Source organism: Capra hircus, chromosome 15 (assembly GCF_001704415.2).
Source record: "Capra hircus breed San Clemente chromosome 15, ASM170441v1, whole genome shotgun sequence".
NCBI lineage: Eukaryota > Metazoa > Chordata > Mammalia > Artiodactyla > Bovidae > Capra > Capra hircus.
Window position 1 is genome coordinate 2,009,794 of NC_030822.1, and position 20,095 is coordinate 2,029,888.

Consider the following 20,095-nt stretch of genomic DNA (forward strand, 5'->3'; position numbering starts at 1 on the left):
TCCCAGAGAAGGGCAGAAAAAGCAAATCGACCTTCATTCAGTTAATAGATACGTTAAGTGTATTTACATCGTGCAGAGATTGTGTCAGCAGAAGAAAATCAGTCCAGGCGTGAGACAGACACATTGCTCACAAATACAGAGGAAGGTGGTACGGAGCAGGGTGGGGGAACGGATGGACCGTCATGGAGACACAGAGGGAGAAGGAAGCGATCAGTCCCGCTGAGCCCTGGAAGTTGGGGGTTCCAGTTCAGATGGCAGCGGAAGGAGACCGCGGAAGTGGGAAGGCAGGACGAGAAGGCAGGACCCCACAGACGCGGCAGACGGAAGGGGTCTCCTGAGTGGGCGGACTGGAGGCGGACGGCGGAGGATACCCGCAGGGAAGGGTGAGAGAGAACGCGGCACATGAGGCTTCCTGGGGCAAGTGAGTGCTGGGCTACACGTGAGTGATCAGAAAAGTTCCCTGAACAGAAAGACCGCCTTGAACAAGATACTAGACGATTTGAAAGTGCAGAGTGCTCCTGGAGCCAGTGCATAGACTTTGGGGCCCCTTCCGGCGCCTCCCCACTTCCCAAATCTGGAGCCCCTAATGTAACTCGCCCAGCATGTTCACCAGTTGCCAAATGCCTCACCCGCTCCTGCCTCAGCAACCACGGATCTGTCTCTCCTAGAAGTACCCTGAGATCCGTGTTATTCGTGACGTTCCCCTAGCCAGCACTACCTCGTTAGTCAAAACCCTCCTGCGCTAGCAGGCGGATTCTTTACCACTGCGCCACCTGGCCGTGTACACACTGCTATATTTTACACGGAAAACCAGCGAGGACCAACATACAGCCCAGGGCGCTCTGCTCCGTGCTGCGCGGCGGTCTCGGTGGGAGGGGAGTGTGCGGGAAATGGACACGTGTATATGTATGCCTGAGTCCTCTCACCTTTCACCTAAAACTATCACAACATTGTTAATCGGCTATACCAAAATGTAAAATAAGAAGTTCAAAAGAAAAAAATGAAAAAGCCTTCCTGTTCTCTGGTTTGCTAAAGTCTTTCTTTTCCCTTTAGAGACCATGTAAAAGAACCAACAGCTAAAACGTTTTCTTTTTTAAATGAATGTTTTGGGCCATGCCATGTGGCTTGTAGAATCTTAGTTCCCTAATCAGGCATCAAAACTTGGCCCTCAGCAGTGAAAACGCAGAGTCCTAACCACTGGACCTCTGGGAAACTCCCGGTAGCTAAAAGTTTCATTGTTGTACATAAAGATGTGTTGGCCAAGAATTTCATTCTCTCTTGAAAACTCGTGAATGTTAGCCAAGGTTCTTGTGGCTTGACTCAGAGGAGTGAGGACTTCTGTAAGAGTTTCAGGAACCATGACGTAGCAAATGGGACAAGCATTTGGACGCGGTGCCCCCAGATCGTGGCACTTAACACCAGTTTGGGCAAAGAGAAAGGTGTCAAAGACAAAAAGCGCTGGTTCCTTTTAAGGGCTCTAAGGGGAGAATCTGGGCCAGGTCTCTCCTTGTCTTGTGCATCATCCCCCTCTGACCCTTCGTATTATCTTTTCTTTGTGCATGTCTCTCTCCACCCTAATTTCCCCCTTTAATGGGGACACCAGTCACGTTGGCTTGGGGCCCCCTCTAATGTTGTTGTTCAGGGGCTAAGTCGTATCCGACTCTTCGAGACCCCAGGAACTGCAGCACACCAGGCTCCCCTGTCCTTCACTCTCCCCCAGGGTTTGCTCAAATGAGTCCGTGATGTTACCCAACCGTCTCATCCTCTGTTGCCCCCCTTCTCCTCCTGCCCTCAATCTTTCCCAGCATCAGGTTTTTTTCCAGTGAATCGGCTCTTCGCATCAGGTGGCCAAAGTATTGGAGCTTCAGCTTCAGTCCTTCCAGTGAACACTCAGGGTGGATTTCCTTTAGGTTTGGTCTCCCTCTGATGACCTCACTTTGACTTGATTTTGTCTGTAAAGACCTTGTCTTCAAATAAAGTCACACTTTGAGGTACTGGGCGTCTGGACCTCAGCCTATGAATTTGACAAGAGGCACAGTCCCACCAACACCGTGGGCATCGTAATTGCCCTTGAATCCACCCACACAGGTTCCCTATTGCCTGCGGTGGGCTGGGCTTCCCCAGAGTCAGACCCTGGGATGGGTCTGAGAGCACATGGTCCATGTGGGAGGTGACTGCAGGAGGTGCAGGGAGAGAAGTGGGAGGCGGGACCGAGAAAGGAAGGAGGCCAGAGCCCCGCGTGTTCACCAGCGCTTCCTGATACTGTCAGATGAGGCTCAGGCCGGCCCGCTGCACAGACCACGCTGCAGACCGACCCTCTCCCACGTGGAGGAGTCTGGGAACTTACAGACACTGCCCCCCCTGGCTGAGAACTGCCCCGAGAGCCTGCGCTCCCTCGCCTGCCCAGCAGCAGGGAGAGTGGTCAGAACGAGTGGCCAGTGTCTACAGTCGGAATCTCACACGGTCTGCACTGGAGCCCGCGGAGGGGCGCTGATAGCATCCCCCAAGATGCTACAGGCAGGCATGGGGCGCACCCAGGCGGAGTCACGAACCCACACGGAAAGCCTGGACAGTCTGCCTCCACTGAAAGCACCCCTCCTTTCAGGGGCATCACTCTATCCCTGTCACTGCCCAGTGCTCCAGGAGGAAACCCTCCTCCAGGCCACAGGTGCCACGTGAAGGAAAGCCCTCTCCTCTCGACTCTGCATTTGGCCGATATCCTAATAATGGATAATACCGGTGCGATGAAATGATGTTGGTTGGGAAGCAGGAACAATCTCGGTTCCTTTTAGACTCTCTCGGCTTCATCACAGGATGGAAAATCCACAGCACTGATTATTTTTACGGCTAAGCCGAAACACTGCCACTTTATTAATGAATGAGGCAGCGTGCAGAAGACCTCGTGCCATCTCCAGGCCACTGGGCTGGGACCAGAGAGACCTCAAACTCTTAATTTTCTTTTTTGCACATCAGAGTCTCAGTCTGAAATCTTCCTTCCTCCGCTCTCTCTCCCCTCCCTTTCCTTCCCTTCTTTCTCCCTTCCCCTCCTGGCCCTCCTGCCCTTCCATCTTCTCCTTCTCTCTCTATTGCCACTTTAAATATTTCTTGTCTCTTTCAAAACTTGCTTACATAACTTCCACTCTATTATAACCAGCAATTAACATTTACAGCCATAAAATGAGAATGGGTCACACATAGACTAATTCCAGAGACCCTCTTCCTTCCATCAAATCCGTATTCATCCTCCATCCCGTCTGCTCTTTCCGTGTGCTGAGTCATACTCTAGTGATACAGTGACGCCATGAATAATCCTTCACATCTACGTTGCTCAGGAGAGCGCCAAGGGCACAAAAGCTTTGAAAGGTCATCTAAGCCGCTCTGTATATATAATTCCCCTTCGATCCAAAACAAGAGTCACAAACTGATGAACCACAAGAGAAATCCAGTCATCAGCTATGTTTTGTTTGCTTCAGGAAGAGTTTTTTAAAATCAAGAAACTTTCTATTTAAAAAATTCAATTTCAGGACTTCCCTGGCATTCTAGAGGTTAAGACTTTGCCTTCTAGTGCAGGGGTGTGGGTTCAATCCCTGCCTGGAGAGCTGAGATGTCACGTGCCTCACAGCTGAAACACAGCAGAAGCAATATTGTAACAAATTCAATCAAGACTTTAAAAATGGTCCACATCAAAAAAAATCATAAAAAATAAAATTTTGTTAAAAATAAAAAATTGGGGACTTCCCTGTCCAGCGGTTGGGAGTCCGCCTCCCAGTGCAGGGGACATGGGCTCGATTCCTGTCAGGGAAGATTCTACAGGCCAGCCACAGCGCAATTGAGCCTACGCACTCTGGAGCCCGTGCACCACAGCTCAGACCCAGTGCAGCCTAAAATAAATAAATAAGTAGCGGGGGTTTTTTTTGTTTAACTGTCTTCTGAAAAATTTTTTTAAAAATCAATTTCAGCCTCCTCTGGAAAAACCAAAAACAATCTTGTTACAACACAGATTAACTCTTGGCTAGAGCAAAGGTGCTTGCTCTCTAGACGGGAGGCCTTCCCACTCACATTCCTGACCCTGCTCTACTGGACTATCTTCAGCACTTACTGCACCACAGCTCCTTGGCTCTCGCTATTTGACTCTTCCACAACAGTCCCCAAGAAGCCCATGGACATAGGGAGCTCACGGGAGAGGAGCGCTCTGTCTCCAGACTCAATCACGCCCTCTGGGAGCCGGGCGTGCCGAGGCGGGTCCTTAACCCGTGAGAGCCAAGCGTCAGCCGCTGGCCCCTGCTCTTCTCCTGAACTCTAGACAAAGGGAGGCTGCTCTTCTCATGAGTTTTCTTTAAAGCATGCAACCCCGGTTTCTTGTCTAACATGGCTCAGTTGTGTCCGACTCTTTGCAACCCCACGGACTGTAGCCCACCAGGCTCCTCCATCCATGGGATTCTCCAGGCAAGAGTACTGGAATGGGTTGCCATTTCCTTCTCCAGGAGATCTTCCTGACCCAGGGATCGAACCCGGGTGTCCTGACTGCAGGCAGACGCTTCACAGTCTGAGCCACCAGGGGAGCCTTTCATTTTCTTTGCCGTTTCCTGTCTAACATCTTGCTTGTTTATTTCCTGGACTTGGACCACTCTGCTTTTATTCCTTCAAAGCAAAAACTCCAGGGCCTTCCCTGGTGCTCCAGGGGCTAAGACACCACGCTCCAGCGCAGGGGGCTCAGGTTCAATGCCCAGTCAAGGATCTAGGTCCCACATACCACAACTAAGAATTTGCATGTCGCAACTAAAGACCCCGAGTGCCTCAGCACAGCCAAATAGGTAAATAAGCAATTATTTTAAAATAAATTATAAAATCCAGAAATGAAAGGTTTCCTCCTGAGAGATAAATTCTAGAGATTTATCTTCTCTAGAATTTCATTCATGTACTCATTAAAGGGGGATTCCCAGGTGGCACTAGCGGTAAAGAACCCGCCTGCCAGTGCAAGAGACTCAATAAGAGACGGGGATCCAATCCCTGGGTGGGGAAGATCCCCTGGAGGAGGAAATGGCAACCCACTCGTCTTCTTGCCTGGAGAATCCCATGGATGGAGGAGCCTGGCAGGCACAGTCCACGGGGTCGCAATGAGTTGGACACGACTGAGGTGACTTAGCATGCATGCACACGCTCATGAAAGGCTTCTTCACTAAACCCTTACCAGCTGTGAGGCGCTGTGCCAGGCCCTGGCATCACATTGACAGGCAGCAAAGCGCAGTGGCCGCCTTCCTGCCGCTCACATTCCAGGGGGGAGAGAGTGTGACTCTGCCTTCTCCCAGAGAAATGCAGACTTGTGCTGCGATGCATGCAGAAGAAATTCCAGATGGATCCAAGCATTTAGACCTGAGGAGGGAATACAGTGCTCACAAATCTAAAGGAAAGCATGGATGAATAACTTTATTTTCGTACGGAGGTCTTTCTAATCACAACAGGAAATCTCAGAGCTGAAAAGGAAAAAAAAAAAATTGGATCACACTAACTACATCAAATTTTAACATTTTGGGAGGCTAAAAGTACCATAAACAAACTCAAAAGAGAAACTAGGGAAAATATTTGCAACCCAAATGACAGGCAAAGGACTTATTTCCCCAATATACAAATTACTCTTACAAATCAATCGACAGAGCACATAAAACATTTATGAAATAAATATAAATGGTGCAAGCAGATGAGAAAGCTCTGAGCCTCATTAATAATGAAAGAAATACAAATTAAAATAGTGAGATATTTTCCGAGTAAATATTGGCCATGGTATTTGAAGACCGATCCTCCCTGGTGCTGTCCATACGTAGGGAAGCTGGCATCCGCATTCACGGCTCATTGAAGTTACCCTTCGGCAGGGAATTCAGTGACTCACTGACTTTATATGGTCTTGTTCTGCGATTTTAATTGCTCCTAGTTTTATTCTCTCATCCAGCAAGCCCCCATCACATGGTGCCTTCCAGAACGAGCTCACACCTGCACCTCCCCGGATTCTAAGATAGGCCCTCTTTGTTCGACTCGATTTATAACTTCTGGTATTCAGAACTGCTCGCCTGGTCTGGAGGATTTCCACACAGGTTGTCTTGGTTGCCTTAGATCTCCTAGGAAATGCAAAGCAGTCTGGCTAACTTTGAGCTGTCCCTGCCAAGGCTCCTGGTAAAGGGAAAACCGCCCTGGAGCATCTTTCTACCCCAGCCTCCTCCCACACAGTTCATGATAATTCTACCTGGAAAAGGAGTATAATCACCCGGAGTTCCTAGTGAATGTCAATAACATCAGAACCAAGACAGCTGTGTTGATGCCCAGGGTAGTTCCATGCAAGGTAGAGAGATAGACACTGAGGACTTCCCTGGTGGTCCATGGTTAAGAATTCACCTTGCGACCCAGGGGATACGGCTTCCATCCCTGGTCTTGGAGGATTCCACCTGCCCTCCAGCAACAGATCCCTGCTCCACACCTACTGGAGCCTGTGTGCCCAGAGCTCGTGCTCCACAACAAGGGAAAGCCCAAGCACACCCGTGAAGACCCAGCGCAACCAAAACAAACAAACAAACCTCAAAGGAAGAAATAGAAGCTAGACAGTATGTCACTACCCTAGAAGTGCCGTTCTCCCTTGAAAAGACCCTGATGCTGGGAAAGATTGAAGGCAGGAGGAGAAGGGGACGACAGAGGATGAGATGGTTGGATGGCATCACCGACTCAGTGAACATGAGTTTGGGTAGGCTCCAGAGTTGGTGTTGGGCAGGGAGGCCTGGCATGCTGCGGTTCATGGGGTCACAAAGAGTTGGACACGACTGAGCGACTGAACTGAACTGAACTGAACTGCCTTTTCTCAACAAAGACTGCTTGTGTCCACATGGTTATATTGAGGTGATACCCACTAGATCTGTGTTCCCCAGTGTGCTCAGCTCACTCTCCTTGTCCGATGCTTGCACTTAAGTATCTGCACAGCCCCACAAGCCGAAAGCAGGAATCTGACTTTATGCCTTTTGTGTTAAGAAGATAATATTCAGGCTGGAGACAGTTTCCACTCTCCTGCAGGTTGAATTTGCCCATTTTGAAGAATGTCCCCCTCCCCAAGTAAACTATGAGAGTGAATAGCGCGACACCGCCTTCTCAGCAGAGCTTCCAAGCCCAGTCGCTAGTTTGCTGCAGCCCTGGAATTATTTAACCTTTTTCCAGGTGGAATTTGCCCCATTGACTAAAAGGAGTCACTGGTGCCCTGAAGATGAGTAACCAGCCCCTTCCCATCAAGCCTGTGACTCTTTATACCGCAGCTTCTCTCACGGCGCTACGATTTCAGCAAATGCTAGTTGAGTGCCTCTTTGGTGGTCCAGTCGGTAAAGAAACTTGCCTGCAATGCAGGAGACCTGGGTTTGATCTCTGGGTTGGGAAGATCCCCTGGAGAAGGGAATGGTTACCCACTCCCGTATTCTTGCCTGGAGAATTCCAAGGACAGAGGAGCCTGGAGGGCTTCAGTCCGTGGGGTCACCAAGAGTCAGACACAATTGAGTGATTTTCACTTTCCCATCAATCCTGTGATTTTTTTATACCGTATCTTCTCTCGTGGTGTTAGGCTTCAGTGAATGTTAATTTCATGCCTCTTTTCAGTAAATGGTATTGGGAAACCGGATATCCACAGGCAAAAGTTAGATCTCACCTTACCCCACCTACAAAAATGAACTCAACATCAATCAAAGAGGTAAGCATAAGAGCTGAAGTTACAAGCCACGTAGAAACCCTGGGGAGAAAGCTTCGTGACACTGGATTTCCTGAAGACCTCTGGGCTTCCCTGGTGGCTCAGCTGGTCAAGAATCTGCCTACACTGAGGGAGACCTGGGTTCAGTCCCTGGGTTGGGAAGATCCCCTGGGGAAGGGAATGGCAACCCACTCCAGTATTCTTGCCTGGAAAACTTCATGGACAGAGGAGCCTGGTGGGCTACAGTCCAGGGGGTCGCAAAGAGTCAGACACAAGTGAGCAACTTTCACTTTTACTTTGTTCAATAAAGGACTTATATCCAGGATATATAAAGTACTCATACAGCTTAACAACAGTAAATTTTTAGATGAGAAAAGGACTCGAACAGACATTTCTCCAAAGAAGACATATTATGCGAATGGCCAATAAGCGCATGAAACAATATTCAACATCGTTAACCATTAGAGCTATGAAATCAAGACCACAGTGAAATACCACTTTGCACTCACTAGGGTTGCTAGCAACAACAACAGAAAAAAAAAAAAAAAAGAATATACAAATGGTGGTGAGGAAACGGAAAAATTGGGGCACTTGTGCATTGATGGTGGGAACATAAAAAATCTAAACACAGACGCCATGTGACCTAGCAACTCGAATTCTAGGTATATGCCCAGATGTTCACAGCAGGGACATGAGCCTATGTTTGTATGCCAACATTCGTAACAGCATCATTCACAATAGCCAGGGTATGGAAACAGCCTCACGTCTTTCAGGAGATGAATGGGTAAAGAAAAATGGGGTATATTCATACAGGAAAGAACAATTGGAAATCCTGCCATTTGCTACGACATCGGATGACTGAAGGACATTATGCTAAGTGAAATCGGTCAGATTCAGAAGCACAAATCCTGCACAATTTCACTTACATGAAGTGTCTAAAATAGTCAAACTCTTAGCAACAGAGAATATAATCGTGGTTTCCAAGAGAGAAATACTAGTTATGTCCCAACACTTCACCCAGGATCTTGAACATAGGGAATTACTCATTGTTATAAAATCCATCTCATTTTCTCCATACCAGTTAACAATATCCAGTGTTCATTGTCTGTCTCCTCCATTAGGATATACACTGTACAAGGACAGAGGTTTGTTTTTTACCAATTTTCTTCAGTGATAATCCTCCCAAACTGCTAGGAAAATGTCTAGCATAGTAGCTCCTCAATAAATAGTAAATTTATTAAATTAATAAATAAAATATTTTAGACGATGTCTATATTGAAAATATGAAGCAACAGGTGCTGTTGTTCAGTCGCCCAGTCGTGTCTGACTCTTTGCAACCCCGTGGATGGACTGCAGCACACCAGGCCTCCGTGTCCCTCACCATCTCCTGGACTTTCCCCAAGTTCATGTTCATTGTATCACTGATGCCATCTGACCATCTCATCCTCTGATGCCCTCTTCTCCTCTAGACAGGTTATTTTTTTAACTTTTTATTTTATATTGAAGTATAGTCAATTAACAATATTGTGATCGTTTCAAGTGAACACGAAAGGGATGCAGCCACATACACAAATCCAATCTCCCCCAAACTCCCCTCCTATCCAGGGAGCCTTATCCCTCTTATCCACTTTAAATATAGTAACTGGAAAATCCCATGGATGGAGGAGCCTGGTAGGCTGCAATCCATGGGGTCGCTAGGAGTTGGACATGACTGAGCGACTTCACTTTCACTTTTCACTTTCACACATTGGAGAAGGAAATGGCAACCCACTCCAGTGTTCTTGCCTGGAGAATCCCAGGGACAGGGGAGCCTGGTGGGTCCCCTGGGGACCCGATCTCTGGGGTCGCACAGAGTCAGACACGACTGAAGCGACTTAGCAGCAGCAGCAGCAACCTGTACATGTCAACTCCCTAACTATCCCTTCCCCCATTATTACCCCACTGGAAATCAAACTCATCCTCTGAGTCTGTGTCTGTTTTGTAAATAAGTTCATTCCTGTCATTTTTTTTAGATCCTACATATCATGTTTGCAGCCCCCTGGACTGCAGCCCACCAGGCTCCTCTGTCCATGGGATTCTCCAGGCAAGAATACTGGAGTAGGCTGCCATCTCCCCACCCAGGGGTCGGACCCACATCACCTGAGGCTCCTGCATTGGCAGGTGGATTCTTTACCACTTGAGCTACCTGGGAAGCCCAATTCTGCACATAAGGGATGTTTTATGATATTTCTCCTTCTCTAGACAGTCTAGTTTCACAATACCTTTTGGGGAGAAAACCCAAAAAAGTAAAATTTACTCAGGATAGAATTAGAAAAAGTTCAGATATTCATTTCATTACAGAGTCTAATGGAGGGAGGGGCCCTTTAGTTATTGCTGTTGCTGTCTTCTGTGTGTGAGTGTGTGTGTGTGTGTGTGTGTGTGCTTGCAGGATAAAGATATGCTGAGATAAAGAAAACACACAATGTTCTTTTCAACAGTTTTTAGAACAGTTTGCGGTTTTTGAAGAAGAGATAAGTAGAAACAGCTGAAACCTTGTTTCCCAATAGGATTAAAAGGATGAACTCTATAATGTCCATGAAGCATCTTGGTCTCCACGGAATAACCTGGCAGTTGAACCATAGGGAAGCAGGAAGCCTACCTTCCTTTCAACTTCTGTCAGCTTTTCCCAATTTCTTGGCTGATTTATCCTCTTCATACACTATATCTGAATAAGATTCAGGGGGAAATATTGCTTGAGGTTTGATTCAGCATCAAGCAAAATGAGATTCAGCACCTAGAGCTATCTCAGCTTCCTTGAATTCCATCACCTGTAACCAAAATGTTTCATTTTCTTTTTACCAGCTACCTGTCTTGCTGCCCAAAAGATATGGGAGGTCCACGGGGGGTGGTGACGTTGGGGCGAAAGCAGCTCTGTTCTTGTGGTCGTTTGCACATGGTCACGCTGGCACTGGGCTTCCCTGGAGGCTCGGACAATAAGGAATCTGCCTGCAATGCGGGAGACCTGGGTGGGGAAGATCCCCTGGAGGAGGGCCTGCCAATGCAGGAGATGCAGGCTCCTGGGTCTGGAAAGATCCCCTGGAGAAGGGAATGGCAACCCACTCCAGTACTCTTGCCTGGAGAATTCCATGGATGGAGGAGCCTGGCGGGCTGCAGTCCATGGGGTCGCAGAGTCGGACACGACTGAGCGACTAAGCACAGCAGAGCACACGATGGCATCGTCCCTTCCGGGAGTGTGTGTGAGTGTGTGTGTGTGTGTGTGTGTGTGTGTGTGTGTGCGCACTCAGTCATGTCTCACTCTTTGGTGACCCCATGGACTATAGCTCTCCAAGCTCCTCGGTCCATGGAATTTTCTCGTCAAGAACACTGGAGCAAAAACAATAACAATAATCATACTGGAGCAAATCGCCGCTTCCTCCCCGGGGATCTTCCCGACCCAGGGACTGAACCCACGTCTCCTGCGTCTCTTGCATTCGCAGGCACGTTCTTTCCTAGCTGAGCCACCAGGAAGCCCGTCCCTTTCCTGCAGGTTAGAAACACAGGATGTGAGCGGGGATACAGAGAAAGGGATCTGAGGACTATTTCTGTCTGTCTCGTCTTGATCATCATGACAAAAAAGTACTTTTTTGTGGGTTTTGTTGACTCTGTCTGAAGTGTTACGACTGGATGATATGCGTGGACGTTCTGGATATGGATGGTGTCCATCCCATACACATATGTGTAAACATGTGTCAGTGAGTAAGCAAATATGTACCTACACACTGGGACAAAAGACCCAAGATTATGTGTTGTGTTGATTATACGCCATAATTCTGCCCTATACCTGGCCCTTATGTGATCATCTAGGTAATCTGGCTTTACACCTACATTCATTCAAATTAGTACCTGTGAAAAATGGAAATCACAAAGTATTGGTGATGTTATTTTTGCCCACTTTATTGAGATAGAATTGATACATAACAGTGCGTGAGTTTAAGGTATGCAAACATGATCTGATACGCCTATGTACTGTGGAAACGTTTACCACAATGAGTTTAACTTATCCTTCACCTTGCATAAGTACCACTGAACTGTAGCTGTTCCAGTGAAAACATTTAAGATTTACTCTCAGAGCAACATTCAAGTAAAGAATACAGTACTGTTGACTCTGCTAGGCTGTACATTAGACCCAGAACTTGTTCATCTTAATAATGAGAAGCGTTTGTACCGCCCTTTGACCAACATCTCCTCATTTCCCCAACCTGCAGTCCCTGGGACTCGTCGACCTATTGGCTCTCTCTCTGCACGTATAAGCAATATCATGTGGGTTTCGTTTCTCCATCTGGCTCACTTCACTTGATGTGACAACGTCTGGGCCCGCCCATGTTGCTGCAGAAGGCATTTCGCTCTTTGCAATGGCTGAGTAGTATTGCACTGCGCCCGTGTACACGTCTTGGTCCGTTCGTCTGTCGGGGGCATTTACAGATGCTTCCGTATCTGACTATTGTGAGTAGTGCTGTGAAGAACACGGGCGCAGATCTCCTTTCTAAGCTGACTTTTGCACGCATGCAGCCGTGGAAGCCTGGGCTAGCTGCTGGTGCAGACATGTGCTGGCTGCAAGCAGCTGTAAAGAGGTGGGAAGGACTCGGGTGGGTGGCATCTGGGAACGTGAGCACCTGTGGGGTCAAAACAGTGAGATATGCCTGGGGCCCCCCACGGTGGCGGAGCTGGCCGTTGGCTTCCTGGGTGGAGAAAGCTGTTGGCGTCATCTGCAGAGCAGGCCTCTGGGAACCATGGTTGCCCCCACTATGTGGCTGTACTGAGAGCCTTGGCCCTGCTTCCCTGTTCCTAGCCATCTCTTTAGTCTCAGCTTCGCCAGTCTCTGGGTTTGGTAAAACCAAAGTGGTTCCTCTGGGGACACTGGTCAGCCCCTGGCTGTCCGTTCTCAGGGAAGGGAAGTCTTTCCAGCCAGGGAGTTCCCTGCTGGCATGGAGAAGCGCCAGCCTGGGGGTGAGACGAGGCAGAAAAAAACGAAGCTGTCCTTCCTTCCCTTCTAAGTGGTCATTCTCAGGCTTTTGTTCCACTGCGTTGACGTTTCAGAGGTGGACTCCTGAGCTCTCCCAGAGCTGTTTTTGATCGTGGACTGTTCATCTTTGTGAGGGGAGGAATCCTGGGGTTTCCCACACTGCCATCTTGGTGACATCATTTTGGGGGTTGTTCGAAACGATAAGAAACACACAGCACCTTGGCCCCTGGATGGGTTGAATTAAATAGGTCAGTTCAAAGTCTGAAAGTCTGCTCTTTGATCTTTCCTATATCATTTTTGGTAGACTGAGGCTAAAGTATTACAGCTGGAAACTTAAAATTTTGAAACATGATTCCTAAGAGGGATATATTTAGAAGTTGAAAGGGATTAAAAAAAAGAGATTTCAATATTGCCAGCTGGATTTTGTTCCTCGGTGTTCTCCGGATACACAGAACGAATAGGACATATGTGTGTGCGATTTTTCTGCTTTAATTTCTGCTGGAGCACAGTTGATCCTCAGTGTCACGTTGGTTTCAGGCCCACAACAAAGGGAGTGTTGCGTTGTGCGTACACACTGCTGCCGTTGTTTGGTCTCTAAGTCGTGTCTGACGCTTTTGCAGCCCCAAGGACTGTAGTCAGCCAGGCCCCTTTGTCCATGGGATTTCCCAGGCAAGAATGCTGGAGTGGGCTGCCATCTCCTTCTCCAGGAGACCTTCCTGCCCCAGGGATGGAACCCGGGTCTCCTGCATTGCAGGTGACTCTTTATCGCTGGGCACCATATCCACTCGTTCTAAGATTCTTTTCACATATAGGCCATTTCAGAGTGTTGAGCAGCGCTCCCTGCGCTACGCACTAGAACCTTGGTCGTTATCCATTGCATATATAGTAGCGCACGTACGTCAATCTATAGAGTTTTTTTCCTTAAGCCACTTGCATGAGGTATGATTGACATGCTGAAAACTGTACATACTCAGTATATACAGCTTGATGAGTTCGGAGATAAGCGTGTACCTGCGAAACCATGGCCATAATCTCTATTGCACACTTTAAATTTGCTAAAAGAGTACACCTTACATTGTGTTATCACACAATAATATCATCATAATAAATGAATAGTCCGGTAGGAAACTTTCAGAGGTGAGAGATCTGTTTATGGCCAAGAAGGCGCTTTCTCACAAGGAACTGGCCCACATAGTTCCTTTTATGGAAGTAAGAATTCCCACAGTCCAGGAGACCCAGGAAAGCAGGGGTGCAGTCCAGGGTTCAAACACCAAGTCCAAGTTCAGAAGAAAGTGTCCTCCGGTTCACGCAAGCCAGGAAGAGAAGAAGGCATGAGTGCCCCCGACCCCTGACCCCCGACCTCTGCCTGTGTTCCAGTCAAGCCCTCAGGACTGGAGGGCACCCACCGCACTGGGGATGGTGACTTGCTTTACTGAGTCCACTGGTTCAAACACTTATCCCCTCTACCAACCTCCTCACAGACACACCCAGAATTAATGTTTAGCCAAATATCTGCACTCCCGACCCAAGGGGTAAAATTGACACATAAAGTCAACCAGGATGGGATCCTATTTTCCAAAAGATTGCGCGTAGTGTCTATTTTGGCTTCCGAAGTGGCTTAGTGGTAAAGAACTGGCCTGCCAATGAAGGAGACACGGGTTCCATCCCTGGGTCAGGAAGACCCCCTGGAGGAGGAAACAGCAACCCACTCCAGTATTCTTGCCTGAGCAATCCCACAGACAGAGGAGCCTGGCAGGCTACAGTCCATGGGGCTGAAAAAAGTCAGACATGACTTAGCTACTAAACAACAGCAGTGTCTATTTTAACAATGAGTCCTGCCAATGAGATAAGTGAAAATTCTTGGCCCAGAGCCTGATATACATTAGATAATATGGGGATGTTTTCATTCATTTATTAATATACTTAAGTGGAAATTTAACATAAATGCCATTTCCTCTAGTGCCTTATCTCATCACCAGAAGATGGGCCCCTAAAACACACTCAGACTTCATTTGCATTTCATTCACTTGGTGCACCCCTGAAGCAACTGCATATACATCAAATACTGTACATGCATCAAAGGGCATTCATGCATAGGCAAAGTCTGCTGCCACTCACCAAGATTTCCTAAATGAAATCAACCCTGAATATTCATTGGAAGGACTGATGCTGAAGCTGAAGCTCCAGTCCTTTGGCCACCGGATGCGAAGAGCCAACTCATTGGAAAACACCCTGATGCTGGGAAAGACTGAAGGCAGGAGGAGAAGGGAACGAAAGAGGATGAGATAGTTGGATGGCATCACTGACTCAATGGACACGAATCTGAGCAAACTCTGGGAGATGGTGAAGGACAAAGAAGCCTGGTGTGCTGCTGTTCATGGGGTCACAAAGAGGAAGAACCACAACACCAAACAGAAGTGGGGGAGAAGTCCGAGGCTGCTCTCGCCACTGCTGAAATACACACTCACTGTCTAGCGTTTTTCCCATTTATTAATATTTTTAAGTGGAAAGCTTTTCCTGCCTTTAAGCATACAAGAACCCTCTAAGGGGTGATTTCTTCAGCCCATTGACACAGTCTGGCATATAGCAGGAATTACTGAACATGTGCTGCCCTCTGAAGATAAAGTAGTTGTTGATCATTTTGATGAATGGACACCAGGTGCATATCTGATTATACCTTAGTTAGGTCCACAATTCAGAGAAGAAAAGGTATGCCACATAAAAAGTGGATGCCTCCAAAAGTATATTTCCCCAAATTCACCATCTTCCCAGAATCAGTCCTATACCAATAACATGGTCAGACACCCACGTGTTATCTTTCTCTGGCCTAATGTGTATTCTAGAACAAAGCAGACAGTACTGGAGGGCAACAAGCACCTTTCCCTGGAATACACCATTTATTGTTACTTTGATGAAGCGGGTCTCTCCCTCCATCTCCACTACCTAAGACTGCCCTGCTTCCACCAGTCTCACTGCAGCCAAAGGGATCGTGTTAAATTTCAGATAAGATGATTTCATGCTTTGCTCTTCAAGTAAAGTCCACAAGTCCCTAAGTGAGCCTGCGAGGCTCTCCGTGACATGGTTTCTCTCGGATTCAGCAGCTGCATCTCACACTAAGCCTCTCACTAACCAGGCTGCAGCCACTCTGGTTCCTCAGTTCCTCAAGGCATCCTTGCATCGCAGCTCCTTCCATCTGCAGTGGTGACCCCGTCCTATGACTGTGACGTACTTACTCTTTAAGCCTCAGCTTAGTGGTCAGCTCCTCAGGGGAGGCTTACCTGACCTCACCAAACTGGGTCAGAACCCTACCATACAGGGTAACAGTATCCTGTGATGCTTCCTCTCTTCCTCTTTCCAAAATCACATTAAAAAATTAATTAACTGGGTTCGGTTCAGTTCTGTTCAGTCGCTCAGTCATGTCTGACTCTTTGCGACCCCATGAACCACAGCACGCAAGGCCTCCCTGTCCATCACCAACTCCCGGAGTTCACTCAAACTCGTGTCCCTTGAGTCGTGATGCCATCCAGCCATCTCATCCTCTGTCGTCCCCTTCTCCTCCCACCCTCATTCTTTCCCAGAATCAGGGTTTTTTTCCAGTGAGTCAACTCTTCGCATCAGGTGGCCAAAGCATTGGAGTTTCAGCTTCAGCATCAGTCCTTGCAATGAATGTTCAGAATTGATTGCCTTTAGGATGAACTGGTTGGATCTCCTTGTTGTCCAAGGGACTCTCAGGAGTCATCTCCAACACCACAGTTCAAAAGCATCAATTTTTTGGCTCTCAGCTTTCTTCACAGTCCAACTCTCACATCCACACATGACTACTGAAAAACCATAGCCTTGACTAGATGGACCTTTGTTGGCAAAGTAATGTCTCTGCTTTTGAATATGCTGTCTAGGTAGGTCATAACTTTTCTTCCAAGAAGCAAGTGTCTTCTAATTTCATGGCTGCAGTCACCATCTGCAGTGATTTTGGAGCCCCAAAAAATAAAGTCTATCACTGTTTCAATTTTTTCCCCATCTATTTGCCATGAAGTGATGGGACCAGATGCCATGATCTTAGTTTTCTGAATGTTGAGTTTTAAGCCAACTTTTTCAACTGTGTAAGTGGCTCAATATCTATACCCCCCGTTCTAATCTCCATGAAGGAAAAACAGTGTCTATCTTATTTACTATTATATTCCTGAACTTAGTGTTATTTCTGATATGTAGTTGATAATCTATAAATATTTGCTGAATTGATGAATCAGATTGTGGAATCTCCATGGAGACATTTCCCAAGTAATATTTCTAGTGGACGTGAAGGTCATTAAAAGGTGGCGGTCAGATTCATAGTCATCTGTCTGCGGATACTAAAGTAAATGTCCTATAAGAGATGGAAGTGCTGGTTTTCATTACTGGAGGACAGAAAATAGCTTGAGTGAACTGAGCCAGATGGTCCATGAACAATGCTTCAGAAATCAAACAGGGATCCTGACCTTTGGTGATCAAGAAATATTTCAAAAGTTACCCATCAGGCTCAGTTCAGCTTCACACCAAGACTGAACTGTCTTCAATAATTACTGCAAGTCATTACACCTTTCTCTGATTCTGCAGTGTCTTGGCCCTCCTCAGTGTCTCAGGAAACAAACTAACTTGGACGTTTTCCAGCTCACATCTTTTTCCCCCTTTCTTTCCTCTCTTTTTCTTCCCCTTGACTCTTTCATGACAAATACCTAAATTATACATGACTGAATGTTGAGGAAAGTTTCTTTGGTAACGTTGATTTCCACCCCACTACTGACAACCAAGGAAGATGACTATCCTCACTATGTGAGCAATAAGCTACTATATTGTAAGTATTCAAGGTCCAAATGTTAGCTTGGTGGGAAAAAAAGAAATTGTGTAGCTGAGAAAACAATCAGCAATATTCAGGATGGTTCAGAAAAATAAAATTCACATTTTATAGCATCTTATCACTTATAAAGTCCTTCAGCATTCAATTTCTCTTGAGACTGGCTTTAATCACAGCTAGGTAATTTTTACTGGTGTGATAACTGAGGCAGAGAAATTCTGGCTCAAGGTCACAGAGTTAATAAAGCAATTACTGGAACTTAAATCTACATTTTTTCTTTTTGCCTCCATATGTCTTTGTAATTATCAGGTCTGGTTTCTCTATTACAAAGACAAGCTGAAAGCCCAAAGGATTATCTTCAGGAGCTTCTGAATCAATGGAGAGCAAGTCTTACTCTAGTTGGGAAACCTTCATCCTGCTGAGAGCTCTCTTCAGAGCCTCCTTCACTTCCTTGTTCCTCAGGCTGTAGATCACTGGGTTCAGCATCGGGATGACCACAGTGTAAAATACTGACACAACCTTGTCCTCCCCGAGAGATTTTCCCATGTTACCTTTCAGGTATATGAATATGAGCGTCCCAAAAAACAGCGCCACTGCAGTTATGTGAGAAGCGCAGGTGGAGAAGGTCTTGGCTTTGCCACCCGCTGAACGGATCTTCAGAATGGCCCGGATGATGAACAGGTAGGATATGAGAATCGCTGACACGCTGGTCGCAATGACCAAGAAAGCTAAAAGGTAGATCACCCGTTCTCGTGGCCTGGTCTCACTACAAGCAAGCTTCAGCAGAGGTGGGAGGTCACAGAAGAAGAAGTCCACGCGGTTCGACTTGCAGAAGGAGATGGAGAAGGCACACCCGGTGCGGACCGTGGAGTTGACCGCGGCGCCACCGTACGCCGCGGCCACCAGCCCCAGGCGCGCGCGGGGCGTCATGGCCGAGGCGTAGAGCAGAGGGCTACACACGGCCACGCAGCGGTCGTAGGCCATCACGGCCAGAAGGAAGCACTCAGTGCTGGCACAGAGGGTGAAGAAGAAGAACTGGGTGGCGCAGCGCTCGAAGCCGATGGTCCTCTTTTCGGTCCGCAAGGCCTCCAGCAGCTGCGGGACAATAACGGAGGAGTAGCAGACGTCCAGGAAGGAGAGGTGGCTGAGGAAGAAGTACATGGGCGTCCGGAGGCGAGGGTCACTCTGAATCAGCGCCATCACGCCCAGGTTGCCTCCCAGGGTGACGAGATAGAGGAGCAGAAACACAAGGAAGAGACCCGTCTGCAGCTCGGCCGACAGCCGGAACCCCAGCAGAACGAATTCTGTTACCACTGTGCCATTCTCTGCCATGAGTCCTAGGCTGCCCACTGAAATCGAAAAATAAAACCTCATTAAAGATAAATTAAGATGAACACGGCTTGACCTGACCATTTTCAGCAAATCACTTTCGGGTTTTGAGTAACGTCATTCATTTTTGGCCGTGCTGGGTCTTGGTTGCTGCGAGCGGGCTTCCCTGGGTGCGGCCAGCTGGGCCACCCCCTGGTTCCGGTGCACGGACTTCCCGCCGCAGAGGCTTCCCTCGTGGAGCACCAGCTCCAGGGCGCGCAGGCTCAGCAGTGGCCGCTCCCAGGCTCTCGCGCGCAGGCTCAGTAGCTGTGGCGCGTGGGCTCAGTTGCTCTGTGGCGTGTGGGACCTTCCCAGATCAGGGGTCAAACCCGTGTCTCCTGCATTGGCAGGCGGAGTCTTCACCGCTGAGCCGCCAGGGAAGTCCTCACTGTACAGTTTCTACAAACATTTTTTCACTGGATCCTGCAGAGATCCTTGCCAGCACATATTTCTTCATCCTGCTTTTCGCGAGAAGAATATGAGGGTCAAAGTGGTAAGATGACTAGCTCGTGATTTCCTAGTAAAGAGGCGAAACCAGAGCTAGAACGCAGCTCCATAGGCGATTCCTCACTTCTTACAGGTTCCGAACTGGAAACAGTCATCGGCTTCACTGAAGAGTGAGGAGAAACCCTGGCGGTATAGCACTAAGGACATGACCTTTGAAATCAGACCGTGGTTCCCATCTCTTGAGACCTTGGCCAAGTTAATCCAACTTCCTCAACCTTAGCATCCTTGTTGGTTGGGTGAGAATGTCAGTGCTAAAGTCATGGTATTACCGTGAAGGACATAACTCTATCTAACACTTGGTCTGACTCACCGGCTTGGAATTATTTTCTCTAAAGTCTGCAACAATGTAACATGCTTCTAGGTTCACGTATATTCTGGAATCTTATCTCCAAGTCCACAAACCCTTGGAGTTCTAATATCAACTCCATCTTTCTGCATGGCTATTTTGATGCACATATGAACCCAATCGAGTTGGATGCAGGTGAGCTGTGAAGAGCAAGCACGGCCAGAACTCCTACAAGCTGTTGCCCGCTGAGTCTCTTCCTCCTCTCTGCTTCTGCCAGGCAACATACCCTGGTTTTCACGTTCTCTTACTCCAAAGGAACTGTCCCATTATTTTAAAATGCCAGATCACTTCAATTGGTGAGAATCATGAATCAAGCCATTCCAGAATTAG

General features: G+C 47.7%; 1 protein-coding gene across 1 annotated transcript; it reads right to left on the bottom strand.

Moving 5' to 3' along the window:
• Window positions 17,935–18,876, bottom strand: LOC102184924 (olfactory receptor 9I1-like). Its single transcript, XM_005690320.2, has one exon. It carries the CDS (start codon window positions 18,874–18,876, stop codon window positions 17,935–17,937), a length of 942 nt encoding a protein of 313 aa, XP_005690377.1.

What these genes read in the sequence shown, in the direction of transcription:
- LOC102184924 (XM_005690320.2), bottom strand. Translation starts at nt 18,876, where the DNA reads ATGGCAGAGAATGGCACAGTGGTAACAGAATTCGTTCTGCTGGGGTTC.